At 50.2% G+C, this 14,412-nt stretch overlaps 1 protein-coding gene across 1 annotated transcript; it reads right to left on the minus strand.

Annotated features, from left to right (window-relative positions):
- Positions 1-407: 407 nt before the first annotated feature.
- NANOS1 (nanos C2HC-type zinc finger 1) lies at positions 408-1,469 on the minus strand. The gene has a single exon (XM_064717108.1). The coding sequence runs from the start codon at positions 1,390-1,392 to the stop codon at positions 607-609; it is 786 nt and encodes a 261-aa protein (XP_064573178.1). The 5' UTR covers positions 1,393-1,469; the 3' UTR covers positions 408-606.
- Positions 1,470-14,412: the final 12,943 nt, after the last annotated feature.

The following is a 14,412-nucleotide window of genomic DNA, read 5'->3' on the forward strand; positions in this document are numbered from 1 at the left end:
TTGGATGTTTTCTCCCCTCAGACTTCCCCTAAAGCCGCGTATTCCACAGGAGGATCAGCGGGACCAGCGCCATCGGTGCCCACGGGAGGCAGGCTGACCGCTGGGACGCTGCGATTCCGGGAAGCAGCTGCGAACCACCGAGCGCAGCTCCGATGGCGATTTGCACACCGGTATTAACACCGGCCAAGGAAACCGCTGGGATGTTTGCTTTAAGCGCTGAAAGGCGGAGTGTTGTACCCCAATTAAACAGCTTGTTATTAGCAATGAAGAGCGGCTCTCCCGTCGCACGGAGCGCTCGGGCAGGCCGGGCGGGCGGCAGAAGGCGGCGCTGCCCCGCCACGGGCACCGGGACCCCCGACACCTCCCCCGGACCCCCCCCACACACCGCACCCAGTCAGACCTCGCCGTCTCCATAAAAATCACATATAGATATATTTTTTCTTACAATAAACAAACACAGCGCATCTCCGCCTCGCAGTGCCCGTGCCCGGCGCCGGGCTCCGCGCGTTCCAGCGCGCAGCGGCCGCCCCGGGGCCGAGGCCGGGAGCGGGTCCGGGGCGGTGTCAGCGCTGGGGGGCGCGGGGCGAGCCCCGGGGGTCCCGGCCGCTAGCGGCCCTTCCTGCCCAGCGCGGTCCGGGCGTGCCGGAGCTGCCGCGCCGCCGGCACTTTGGACAGGGGGCAGTACTTGATGGTGTGGGCATTGTCGCCGCTGGCGCCGCACAGGGGGCAGGTGTAGCGCCGCAGCACCGGGCACAGGACGCGGCCGTCGGGTCCCTTGAGGATGTGCGTGGTGTAGAGGGCCACCGCCTCCTTGTTGTTCCGGCAGAAGACGCAGACCTGCAGCTCGGGCTTGAGCAGGCGGGAGGCGGCCCGCGGGTGCGCCGGCAGCCGCCCCGCCACCACCACGCCGCCCCAGGCGTGGGCAGAGCCCTCCCGGCCCGGGTGCTCCCCCGAGCAGTCGAACACCACGGCGGCGGGGCCGCCGCGCCCGGGAAAGGGGCTGAACTCGGCGAAGCGCTCCTCCAGCAGCCCTTCTCCGTGGTGGTGGTGGTGGTGATGGTGGTGATGCCCGCACAGCTCCAGGTCGTGCAAGTCCAGCGCGCCCTCGAAGTATGGCCCCGCCGCCTCTTCTTCCTCCTCCTCCTCTTCCTCCTCCTCCTCGGCCGGCGGCACGGCGGCCGCTACCACCACCGAGGGGGGCTCGGGGCCGAAGCCCTTGCCGGGCCGCACGGCCTTGGTGATGAGCGTGGCCAGCCCCAGGTAATCGTTCCAGGAGTTGAAGACGTTCCCGCAGGCGCTGTGGTTCCGGCCGCCGTAGCGGGCGCCCGGCAGGCACTCCACGGGCGGGAGGTGCCGGTGCTGCTCCAGCTTGGTGCCCGGGAATGCCTCCATGGGAGCGGCCCCGCCTCGGGCGCGGTGCGGGGCAGCGCCGGGCGCTCCGTGCGCTCTCCGCCGCTCCCGCTCCTCTCTCCCGCCGCCGCCTCTGCGAGCGCGCGGCCGCGCGGAGCGCCTCAAGTAGGGGGCGGGGGCGCGGCCGCCGCGCTCCCATTGGCTGACGGCCAGAGCTCCTTCGCTCTCATTGGCTGAGTGGCGGAGGGGGCGTGGCTCGGCTGCGGTCGGGGCGCGCTCCGGTCCCGCAGGTGCGGCCGGACCGGGGACAGGACCGGGACAGGGACATCGGGATAGGGATACCGAGACCGGGACTGGGACACCGGGGGACGGGGATCGGGGAACCGGGATACCGGGGGACGGAGACGGGGACCGGGATGGGGATGGAGATCGGGACGGGGACCGGGACCGGGATGGAGATCGGGACCGGGATGGGAATGGAGATCGGGACTAGCACCGGCACCAGAATCAGGAGTGGGATCGGGAGAGATATCGGGATCGGGACTGGGGACCGGAATCAGGAGCGAGACCGGGACTAGGATGGGGATGGGGATGCGGATCGGGATCGGGATCGGGATCGGGACTGGGACCGGAATCAGGAGCGGGAGGGGGACCGGGACGGGGAGCGGGAGCGGAGCCGCAGGATGATCCGGGAGCAGCCCGTGTAGCCGGACCTGACAGGGCACAGGCCCGGGCGGTGCCGCTCCGAGAGCCCGGCACTGACACTGGCAGGGGGGAATCGCAGCCCGCCGCAGAGCGGTGCGGGCACAGAACAAGTTTAGCGCTGTACGGGAGGAAAGAGGCTCGAACGAGCCCTGTAAACTCATGGAGACAGAGCAGCAGGTGCCTTCCCATTGCTGCCAATAAGTTGTTTGGGGCAGAGGAGATTTCCTCTTTATATCTCTGCCAGAAGTGAGTTTTAATTAATTAAATTCGAGAAGGTGTGGCTGGGGTCTCAGGTGAGGTACAGCCCTCACTGGAGCGCTGCTCAGGTGTGGGGAAGCAATCTGGAATGTTGAACCCTAGGAAGGGATGGGCCTGACTGTGCTGTGCCTGTGAGCGCTCTTTGTGCAGTGGGAGGATGGACAGACGCCCTGGCAGCAGGACAGGCAGCAGGGTCCCTCAGCACCCACTGCTGGGCCTGCTGAGCCCAGGTTTTGGGGGCCCAGCCCTCTGGGCAGTCCTGCAGGGCAGGTGCTGTGCTGCAGGACAAGGCACGGTGGTGGGGAGATGCAAACCCCATTTGCTGCCCCTGATGGTTCCCCTCCAGTCAGGCCACCCAGAAACCAGATCCTCCTTTGGGAAGCATCAGGTGTGCTTTTCCATTTGGGCAAGAGGAGCTGACAATGCAAAGATCCTATTAATTTCCAGCCCCTGGTGAGAGCTGCTGGGCTGAGCAGGGTGGGTGGGTTTTGTCAGGAGTAAATATCTCTCCCCTGTGCAGGGCCCTGATTTGTCAGTCTAACAGATGCTCCTCTGGCAGGTAAAGCAGCTTTCCAGTGTGTTTTGTTTGCATCTGGAATGGGCAGGTTTCATAAGCTTAGGTATCAGGAATCCCTCCCTGGGGGCTGGATCCGCCTCCCCAGCCGCACAAAATGCCTGGGAAGTGGGTGTGCCCAGGACCAGGGAACAGCAGGATGGCTGCAGGGAGCGGAGCTGGCTGGAAGCAGAGTTTCAGAGCATGAATTCCCTGTCCGGAACCCACTGGGACTCCCTTCAGCACTGAAAACATTCCCAGAGGAAGTTCTGTTCCACACCACATTGTGTGGGACACGGTTCTGCACTGGGTGACCACAGGGACATTTCACTGTCATGGGGTGTCAGGCTGAGCCCAGAGCTCATCCCTGAGATGTAGTTATGTGACAAACCCTTGCCCTCTTCAGCAGAGCGTTCCAGGGCCTGATTTGCACTGGAATGGCAGAGGTGACAGATGGGTGACAGGGCACAGGGGGATCAGTCAGAGTGGCTGAGCATCACTTCCTGGAGCAATCGTTGTGTCTCATCTTCTGTAGACATTTCAAGAGGCAGAGTGAATAATTTCACATCACTGCTGTAGCAGGGTGTGTAGCTACAGGCAGAGAGGAAAATGACCCTGTGTTGTGACGAAGAACCTGGAGCAGCATAAAAAAACATCCTCGCTGGGAAAATATTGTGAAGGACAGACACTTATCACCAGCACTGCAGTAACAGCATCCTCCATCTGACCAACAGCTCAGCAGAGCTCACATACCTTGGCAATCCAAGTGTTTGGGAGGTGTTTCAGGAGTTATTTCATTATTTTCTTTGTCCAGACTTTTGCCCATGGACCTGCATGTTCCTTGTGTTGGGCAAAGACTCAACAGCTCCACTCAGGTGCCTGCAGAGCTGCCAGGCATTGTCAGGCTTGCACCAAGCTCATGCCAGCTCATTGGGGTCACCCAGGCACAGTGCTGGTGCCAGAGCAGGGAATCCCACTGTTGACATGGAATAATAAATCAAAGTCTTGGTGAAACTCTTCACCAGTTTCAAGCAGTAAACAAAATATGTGGTCAAGAAGAGCTAATAGACAGGCAGCTGCTTCTGGGAAAGACTGGTGTTTTGTTGTGCTTTGAAATGTTCTACATTTGCAGCACTGAGAAAATACTGTTTTGTCCTCACCTGGAAGTTGGGATTGTTTCTGACTGTGCTAAAATCCCCTTTAAGATCCCCTGTCAGGGCTTGGGCAGTGTAGGAGCACAGCTGCCTTGGGGTGTCTCATGTGAGCTCTTGTGGCACAGCAACCCTGGCAAACTCTCATCTGGAGCAGAAGTGACAAATAAACAGCTGTTGGCACTGTGAATTCAGCACCACCACCAAGCTCTGCCCAGCCAGGGGGAAAGTGTTCTGCTCCCTCAGAGCAGAGAGAAGCTGTGTCAGAAATTCGAGCTGATCTGAGCACAGGGAGCCACCAGATCTGCTGGGGTCTGAGAAATCTGCTGGGGGAGCTCCCAGTGGCCACAGCAATTTGTAAGGTCCAAGATTGCTCCTGGGAATACACACACACACGAATATATGTATGAAATCTGGGGCTGTGCCAGCTGCAGGTGAGTGAGGCCTTTGTTTGGGGCTGGAGGAAAGATTTCTTTCTTGGTATCAAAGCAAAAATGATCTAACAAGTGACTTAACAAGAACGATGGAAGGATTTAAGCACAGAGGGGTTTGAGTGCACGCAGGACAGCTGTCAAGTTTAGAGAGGGGATTAGCAGTTCATTTGAGAGATACATTAGGAAAGGGCTTACTCTGGGGGGCTGAGAGCTCCCCCGAGGCTGGGGAGGATTTACTGCCTGCAAGTGTTGATGTATTGTGCACGTTGTGAAGCTTGCCATCCCAGCAGCTTTGATACTTTCCAGCTTTTCTTCAAAACCCCTGTGGATTTTAAAGTGGCTTTCATTTAATGTGGGAGATGTTGACAAGCTCCCCCAGGAGGCTGGCAAGTTCTCAGAAGGGTCTTTTAAAAATATTAGCTTCACCACCACTTCTAGAAGAATTTTCCCCCCCTCTCTGGAATATCAAGGAGTGGTTTGTTTCTGACAGCACTGAAAATACACGAGGTGTGTGCTGACACAGGGGAGATATGCCCTGTGCTGCTTGGACTCCCAGCCTGGTGTTCAGCAATCCTATCTAAAGCTTTTGCTTAACAGATGATGCTTGTGTTTGGAAAGCTGAGGTTTATAGCACAGAGCAATCCTGTGCACAAGATTGGAAGCAGCTGGTGGGACTGGCATGGGCGAGTTGGGTTTCAGAGGAGGATACAAACACAAGTGAGGGTAGCAGAGCTTCAGCCTGAGGCCTGCTCAGAGGCCTCAGTGCCGATGTTCAATGTGATGCCTCAGGTTCAGGTTTTCTATTTTTCAGTTTCTGTGCTGCTTTAGTGTGTGGATCTGGGTTTCATAATAGGGGATGGTGAGCTCTGTACACAGAGCAGGGAGACAAAACAATTCCTGCTCCAGCTGGGGACCCAAAGAGAGCCAATCCAGATCTCAGGCCCAAGAGCACAAACAACGTGGGCTGAAGAGAGAAATGAAGAAGGATGGGACTTCAAAACCAAAAGCTGTAATTAGACAATTAGCTCAAAAATGCTAATAGGAAAAAACATAAAAGTGTGAGACCCCATGATGGCTTGTCCATTTTGTGACCATTTTAAGCTGTCCTGCCCAAGGTAGATCCATTGAGGCCTCCTAATAAATCCCTGCTTTATTCTATATCTCTGTGCAGTCTCTGTTCTAGGTCAGCCTCCACAAGGCATCAGATGCTCCTGTGGGAGAAGAGCTTCTGTGGTGTTTCCCTCCTCAGAAGGGAGGGCTGCGCAGGGAGGGAGCCTCTGCTCCCTGTCAGGGCTGTGAGGGGATCCCAGGCTTGGTGTCTCCCAGACTCCAGGGAAAGGAGGCCCTGAGCTGGCATGACAGTGTTGGTAAGAGGGATAAAGAAATCATCCCAGCCTCTTTTTACTGGCAAAAACCTCTGTGATGGAGGATTAGGGATGTAAAAGCCAGCCACAAAGCATGGCTGTGGTTTTGGGAGCCTTTCTTTGGAGATGTTCTTTTGCTTTTGTTGTGTGGAAGCAGCTGATCCTTCAAGGGAGTGGAAATGTGACTGCAAAGGAGGCAGTGATGGTTTCACCTTCTCTGGTCTGTGCTGAGCCCAGGGGCTGTTCCAGCATAACCAAACACATCAGGTGTTTCTTTACAGGGCACCAAACTCCCTCGGGGTGTAGAGCACAACCTTCACTGCACTGGGGGCAGGAGTGACTGCCCAGATCCCTCATTTTAGAGTGGTGTGACACTCCTCAGGTAACTGCAGCAAATGTTTGCCCAGGCCAACACAGCTGCTGGGGAATATGATGCATTTTTAGCTGTGTCTCAGTTTGATTTCACATTTAAAGTGCTGAAGAGCACACAGCATTAGCCAGCTCTGTAAGAACTGCGGCTCCACCTGGAAAGAGCTGAGGGCAGAAAACAAAAGGTGCTTCCAAGAATACATCATTGCCATCAAGCAAGCAATGTGCTCATCACAGCAGAAAGTTATATGGGCAACCTAAACATGGCTGTGCTTGAATTTCCAGCAAAATGCTGTCATTTCCCCTGGTTTGTTTTCTCTCTAGCAATGGCACCTTGAGCCAAGATCAAGGGAAGCTGAGCATTCAGCAGAGCCCAGAGTGCCCAGCCCAGCATCACCTGCAGCAGAAGGGGAGCTCAGGGGTGTGGGGACAGCTGAGCCTCCCCAGGGCTGACAGCAAAGAGCATGAGAGGAGATTTCATGCAGAGAGACAGTGCAGAGAGAAGAGAAACGCATTTCCTCTCCCCCCAGAAAAGTTTGTCAGCTGAAGGAGACAAAGTGCTTCCTGGACTTTTAAAATCAGAGCAATGCTGAAAGTGTTGGAAATAGAAGCTGTAAAAAAATAAGGGGAAAAAAACCATCTCAAGACTATTTTTACAATCAAAAATGTATCTAATCTAATTATGGTGGCTGATAAACAGGAGATACTATCAGCTCTTCCATCATCTCTTGCAAATGCATGGAATTTAAAGGAGAATGCAAAGGTCATAGACAACCAGCCAGGGTTTTGAGTTGCCCATCCAAACTAGAGCAGAACACAAATAAAGCCAAGAGCCAAATGATTATCAGCAGCACCATATTTGTCCTGAAGATATACTGACTTATGGAGAGGATGCCAAAGTGGCATGGAAATTCATATATACTGTTCATGAGAAAATTAAATGTATTTTATGAAAACCAAAAGGTAGGTTTGGTTTCTTATTTTGTTGAAGAACAGTTTGTGTTTATGCATTTTATTAATAGATCAGGGAAATATAATAATAAATGCTATAAGCACTTCAGTTCCTAAATGTCAAATGTGATTTCCCTTTACAGCAAATCCATGTTGAGATGGAGAACCAGGTACTTCTGCAAAGAGCCTGAAATGGCACAGGAGGTTAATTTTACAATTTTGTATGAATTAAATCAAGTCTATATTACTGAACTTTATTATTGCTGACTATCTCTGGATATCCCTGCATGAGGCTCTGAGCAACCTGGTCTAGTTCAGGGTGTGTCTGCCTGTGACAGAGGGGCTGGAACAAGGTGTGAAATCCCTTCCCACCCAACCCATTCTGTGATGCTGTGACCTCAAACTCACATTTTTGGGGAGCAGGAGCTCTGGTCTGATCTGATCTGAGCTGCTGACCCACCCTGTGACCTGCCTGCTGCACTCCTCTGCAGCCAGGAGTTCATCTTTGGAGCTCACTGTCCTGCCAGGTTGGTATCTGTGCCTCTGTCAGAGTCTGCCCCAGCAGCTGTGTCGGGTTTGTGCCTCTTGGGGGTATTTTGGTATTTTGGTTTGTGCCTCTTGGGGGTATTTTGGTATATAATTTGGTAAATTATATATTTAATATTTTGGTATTAATTCACACACTGAATTTTGGAGTGTCAGTGGGCTTCACCTGCAGGTAATGTTGTTTCACACTTTCCTTTAACTCCACAGTAATAATAAACGAAACCTTAGCCCAGCAAACATTAAGGATGTGCTTATTGTGGCAGGCCTTGCCACTGCAGTTTTTCTAAAAGCTGGAAGTTTTATAAGATGTCAGCAGACCACAGAGCTCTTAAAGCACAGAAAGGTGTCCTGGTGACTCACAGTGCAGATTAAACTCCTGTTTAATATCAGAGATGAAAATCCTCCTTACTTAAAGGGGCTGTCCAAGAGTTTGTTCATCTCCTGCTGCCCCTGCTTTCTTGTCTCTTGGAAGTGGAAAGCCAAGTCAATGCATTTGGGAAAAATCAGAGGTTTTCTGCCTTGGACAAGTCTCTGCATTCATTGAAAAAAGTATTTCAAATAAAATTTTGGCTAGACACTCTACATTCCTTTATGTATTCCTCCTCTCCAAAAAAAAAATCACTGCTCCAGGATATCCTTGAGAGAGCTCAGTGCTTGCATGAAGATTTATTGCTTTTAGTTTCTGAATCAGTTCTGAACTGAATTAGCAAATGCTAGTGCATATTTCTAATAGCAACAAGAATTCCAGCAGAATTTCTGAGGTCTGGCTGGCTGATTAAATCCAGCAAAGTCTCCTGCTAAGCTCCTTGGCAGAGCCAGCCAAATTCAAGGACTTTTAGACAATCACAAATTCAGTTCTGAAGATTTTTTATTGTGTGAAATTCTAACAAGCAGAAGAGATATATATGTATTAGTTGCAATGATCCATATAAATGTCATGCACACATGCAAGACAGTAGATAAGTTCCTGATATAATAATTTCACACGGTGAGGATAATAGCATTTCTTCTGACAACTCAATTAGTAAAAAATTCCTTGTGAAAAAGTCATTGCATTTTCTGTCAAGCTGATAAGCACAATTTAGCTGAAAGAGAAAAGCAATCCAAAAAATCAGGCTTGCACTTGGAAATTGCTTGTGCAAATTTACACTCATTTTCTGATTTGTTATTTGGTAAAGGAGTAAGCAGAGGGTTCTCCATTGTCCTGCCTTCTTGGTGGTTTCTTGATGTGAAATTGAAGTTGTCTCTATTGGGAAGAACAGTGATGTCCAAGAAAATAAACAACTGAAGAATACAGAAGTCATTAAAACACTGAGAAATAATTTTTTAATCAGTCTAAATTTACATTTCTGATACATTCTGGGCTTTGCTGTCTTCTCAGAAGTCACAGCCTGGGTACCCATGGACATCACTGAGTTTGGTGTTCCCAGCGTGTGCTAGTGTTTTGTCACAAATCCCATTCAGAGTCTGACCTGAGAGCATGACTTCATTTGTGTTTTCAGCAAGAACTATTTTGCTCAAACCTTTGGGTGCTTTTGAATTACTCTTTTTTTTTTTTTTTTTCTGAAGGGATAACCCACTAATTATACATGAAAATTGTACCTCAAAAGATCCATCTTAATAATATAATTGTAGCAGCAAAGCAACTGGTGTGATTATGTGCACCATTGCACTTTTCAGCCATTAACCAGCTTTTCTTGGTTAATGAAGTTAGTAAAACCTAGAATGTGCTTTGCTGGAATACATCCAGGGCAATCTCATTATCACCTACAAGCCTCTATAATTGGGGTGATAATGTGCAAAACATTATATGGCTGATAGAGGCAATGGGATTAAAAGAGGGCCAAGCTCTGCTCTCAGGCACACATGACAGAGCTTGGGGGTTTGGTGTGGGTTTGTGGAAGTTCTGTAGCCCCACGTGGAGTTTTGGGGGTGATGCTTTGGGCAGGAGGAGGTGCACTTGGAAGGAATCCAGCAGCAAAAACTAAAGAGAGCTGTGGCCTCTCAGGAAAGGGAGGAGGAATGGGTGCTGTCAAGTCAGGAGGAGAGAACAGTGAGGCATGAAAATGGTCTTAAATGCCTTCAAAAGAGGGAATAATCATTCTCTGTGATCCTGCTGGATAAGACACAGAGGAGTGTGTTACAGCACAGGGGATGTTGGATATCAGGGAAATGCAGGATAGATTACTGAGGACTGGTTGGATTCAGGGAAATTCAGGATGGATAACTGAGAACTGGTTGGTTGGATTCAGGGAAAGGCAGGATGGATAACTGAGAACTGGTTGGATATTAGGGAAATGCAGGATGGATAAGTGAGGGCTGGTTGGATTTAGGGAAATGCAGGATAGATAATTGAGAACTGGTTGGCTGGATATTAGGGAAATTCAGGATGGATAACTGAGAACTGTTTGATTGGATATTAGGGAAATGCAGGATGGATAACTGAGAGTTGGCTGGATATTAGGGAAATTCAGGATGGATAACAGAGGTTGGACATTAAGAAAATGCAGGATGGATAACAACTGTTTGGTTGGGTATCAGGGAAATGCAGGATGGATAACTGAGGGCTGGTTGGATTTAGGGAAATGCAGGGTGGATATCTGAGAACTGGCTGGACATTAGGGAAATGCAGGATGGATAACAGAACTGTTTGATTGGATATTAGAGAAATGCAGGATGGATAACTGAGGGCTGGTTGTTTGGATATTAGGGAAATTCAGGATGGATAACTGAGAACTGGTTGGATTTAGGAAAATGCAGGGTGGATAACAGAACTGTTTGATTGGATATTAGGGAAATGCAGGATGGATAACTGAGAGCTGGTTGGATTTAGGAAATGCAGAATGGATAACTGAGAATTTATTGGATTTAGGGAAATGCAGGATGGATAACTGAGGGCTGGTTGGAATTGCTTGCACCAGGATGTGTCAGAGGATTCTCTGCTGCTGCTGGGCACTAGGAGAGGAGTGAGGAGGTGGATTTTGTGCTGGCCTCTGGCCTCAGGCAGTGAGGAGGGAGCACCAGTGTCCCTACAATGGGTTTTATATGGCTTTTATATTTTATGTGTGAGGCTCCTGGCAGAGAGCTGAGAGATCTCCTTGGTGCTTGCACAAACACAGAGCAGATCTGCCAGGAGGATCTGTGATCAGAATTATGTTCTCAGCTCTCAGAATTATGCTCTCTCACACTCGGAATTGCTGTCAGGACTGCTGGTGGAAGAGAGAGAAGGCCATGAATGTGCAAAAAGGGAAGCATTGCTGTTTGCTCCCTTGGATAATACAGGTCACAAGGCTGGTTCTGTTTGTGCTTGTTTGAATTTCAACATGTCTTTTCAGGAAAAAAACATCCAAATGTTATTAAAAACCCCTGTAATGAAGAGTCATCCTGTCTGCTTCAGCTCTGGCTTTGGTAATAAATTCACTATTTACACTGGTAAACATGCGCCTCATGTTTCCAGACAGGACTTGCCTGCTTTCAGTGTCAAGGTTTCCTGTGCTAATTGAGGACCCTGATCTCAACATTTAATTCTCCTTGTGAGCACTTATATTCTTTAACCAAATCATCCCTTAAACTCCTCTCTTCACAAGCTAAATAGATGAAGCTCCTGCAGCTGTAAATGCTGTTTTTCCTTCCTTCATATTCCTTTCTGAACTCTCTGCAACTTGTCAGCTTCCTTTATGAATTGTGTGTTCTAAGTTTAACATGGCCCTCCGGTGGGAATTGCACCAGTAATGCCAGGAGCACAGGAAGATTTGCATCCTTTGCCCCAGTACAACCCTCAGACACTGTGTACAGCTGAAGAGGAGCACAAAAACAGGCTCAGACCAAGGTTCCTCCAGCTCAGCATTTTGTTTGTAGCAGTGGGTGGATTCTGAAGGGTAGTGTTTCCCTGCACAGCCTCCTTTTATCTTTTAAAAAATAAAGATACAATCTGGAATTCCATGCAAAGCCTTTGGAATTCTCATGTTTCCAAATGGCCTGGTACTCCTGCAGCTTCCCAGCATTGGTGCCATGGGCTGCCCTAGGAGTTAAACTGCGAACCAGAAGATTTGTGTCTTTGCTAGGAGTCTGGGAAAGGATATTTTTAAATCCCAGCAGGGCCCTGGGGAGGCAGAGCAGACGGAAGGACAGCGTGGGGATGGTGCTCAGCAGCAGACAGGCTCACCCTGATGGCTGTGCCAGCCCTGGCACCCCAAAAAGGAGAGGGAGCAAACCCTGGGCTCTGCCAGAGCTCTGAGATCCAGCAGATCCAGGGCAGGAGCCCTGGGGAGCCCTGCCTTGTCACTATAGGACATGAAATAACACAACGTGGACACACTGCTCTCGCAAGGTAAAAAGAGAATTTTTAATTTCTGACTCCAGCATTTAAAGATTTCCAAAAGTGACAGTGGATTGGAGGGTGACAGTGCCACCTCTCCAATGACACTGGACAAACCAACAGTCTGTCAAATTTCTCCTCTTCTATAAAGGAATGCAAACCAATAACTTATTTACATAAAATGTGTAAGAAAGTGTGACAGTGTTCACAGGGGTCTCAGGATGTGGGAAGAGATGAGGATCTGACTCCATGTTTCAGAAGGCTGATTTATTATTTTATGATATATATTATATTAAAACTATACTAAAAGAATTAAAGAAAAGATTTCATCAGAAGGCTGGCTAAGAAGAGAATAGCAAGAATGAGAACAAAGGTTTGTGTCTCAGACAGAGAGTCTGAGCCAGCTGACTGTGAATGGCCATTAATCAAAAACAACCACATGAGACCAATCACAGATGCACCTGTTGCATTCCACAGCCGCAGATAATCAATGTTTACATTTTCTTCCTGAGGCCTCCCAGCTTCTCAGGAGGAAAAATTCTAAAAAAAGGATTTTCCATAAAAGATGTCTGCAACAAGAAAGTTCATTACAAGAATATGAACATCAGAAGGCTTAGAAAAACTTAAAAAATCAAACCAACACTGCCTCCCTGCCTGTAAGGTCAGCTGAGGAACCACCAGGACCCCAAACCTGTCTGAGCATCTCTGAACACAGCCCTGCCTCCTCTGTGTTCCCCATGGAGCTGAGAATTCCATCCTGCCCTGAGTGCCTGGGGCTCCCCTGCCCCTGCCCAGCCAGGTCCTTGGCATTCAGCAATCCTGTCCCTGAGTTATCCCCCTGCTCTGCTGTGTCAGCTGCTGCTGTATTTGGAGAGGATTCCATGTTTTCTTCCAGGACAGAAGGCTGCTGTTGGGCAGGATGGCAGGAGGAGGGGAGCACTGCAGCCACGTTTGCTGCAGGTGCTGCTCAGAGATCCAAAGGACCACTGTGATCCAGCTATTCCACGCAGGCTTTCAAAGCCAATGCTGCAGGGCTTGCTCCAGTTTTAGTCTTTACATTTTACAAGCATTGCTGTGACATTCATCCCTCTAATTCCTGAACCTGCTGCATCCTCCTGTGAGAAAGGGCATTTTCACCTCGTTATTGTGGTGGGGACTCCTGAGCTAGGACATGGCTATAGAATTTGTTCATAATCACCTGCTAGGGCTGTGAAAGAGCCAAGAATAGGCTTGTTTCCCCATAGTGGGCCTTAATCACCAAAAAAAAAAAAAAAAATCCTTCCACTCCAGTGAAGCAGGTCACGTCAGGGAGCTGTGTGCATTAGTCCTGCAGCTCATAGACCTCCCTCATTAAAGAGTCACATGCTGCAGCCTGAGTGCCAGGCCAGCCTTCCAGCCGGGTGTTTTCAGGCTGGGAAGGCAAATCCTGGCATGGAAAAACTCAGCTTTCATCAGGCACTGTCTGAAATCAGCTAATCTCATTGGAGAGTGCACAGGGACTGCAAACAGGGGCTTGGTGCTGGGGGACACAGCTGAGACTGTCCTGGCTCTGCTGGGTCCAGCTGCAGCCCCCAATGGCTGGGAAAGGATTTTAGCAAAGCCAAGAGAGAGCTGAAACTGCCGAGCACAGATCCTGACAGCAAGCAAATAAATAACAATGCCCTTTGGGGACAGCAAATGAATCACATACCTGTGACCTTTGGTGTGCTCAGGGAGCTCTGTGGTCCCCAGGTAGCTTTTGTCAGGTGTCTCTGCCAAGGCTGAGGGGAGCTCTGATAAGTGATGAGCTGCTCTGGAAACATTTCTTCTCATATTACTAAACCCCTTTCATTAGCAAGAGGACAATTTATGCTTTCCCTCTCTGGTGACCTTTGCTGGCACATCTTCCCTGTGTGCCTCACGTTCTTCTGACTCTCTTTTCCTGACCAGCTCTGGGCACCTGCCTTTCCACTGCTTTGGGGATGTGCCCACATTTGCGTCTGGTTTTGTGTGTGCATTTGCTCAGCTGTTTCCCCAGGGTTTGCCAGAGCAGGGGCCACTCACAGCAGGATGCTCTCCCTGCTCTGGAGCCAGCAGTGATGTCCCCTGTGCCTCTGCAGAGAGCTCTGAGCTGTCCCCACCTGCTCAGGAGGCCTTGGCAGCCCTGGGGCTCACCTGGGGGTACAGGACATGTTGTGGAGGGCCAGAATCATCTCAGGTTTCATGTCTTCCATCCACTACCTGGCAGCAATAGCTGTGATGGTGCCAGTCCTACAGGGGCTCCTCCACAGCCTGAGTGAGGGATGTGTCCTAAACATTTCTAGTGATCACTCATTGGGGAGGGTTAGAATGTAAGAAAATAAAGGTAGTGCAGAAGGCAGTCTCACACTGAGGAGTTGCAGCTGTACCAATCACCAAAGATTAGGAACAGGCC

This window comes from Zonotrichia leucophrys, chromosome 6, assembly GCF_028769735.1.
Source record: "Zonotrichia leucophrys gambelii isolate GWCS_2022_RI chromosome 6, RI_Zleu_2.0, whole genome shotgun sequence".
Taxonomy (NCBI): domain Eukaryota; kingdom Metazoa; phylum Chordata; class Aves; order Passeriformes; family Passerellidae; genus Zonotrichia; species Zonotrichia leucophrys.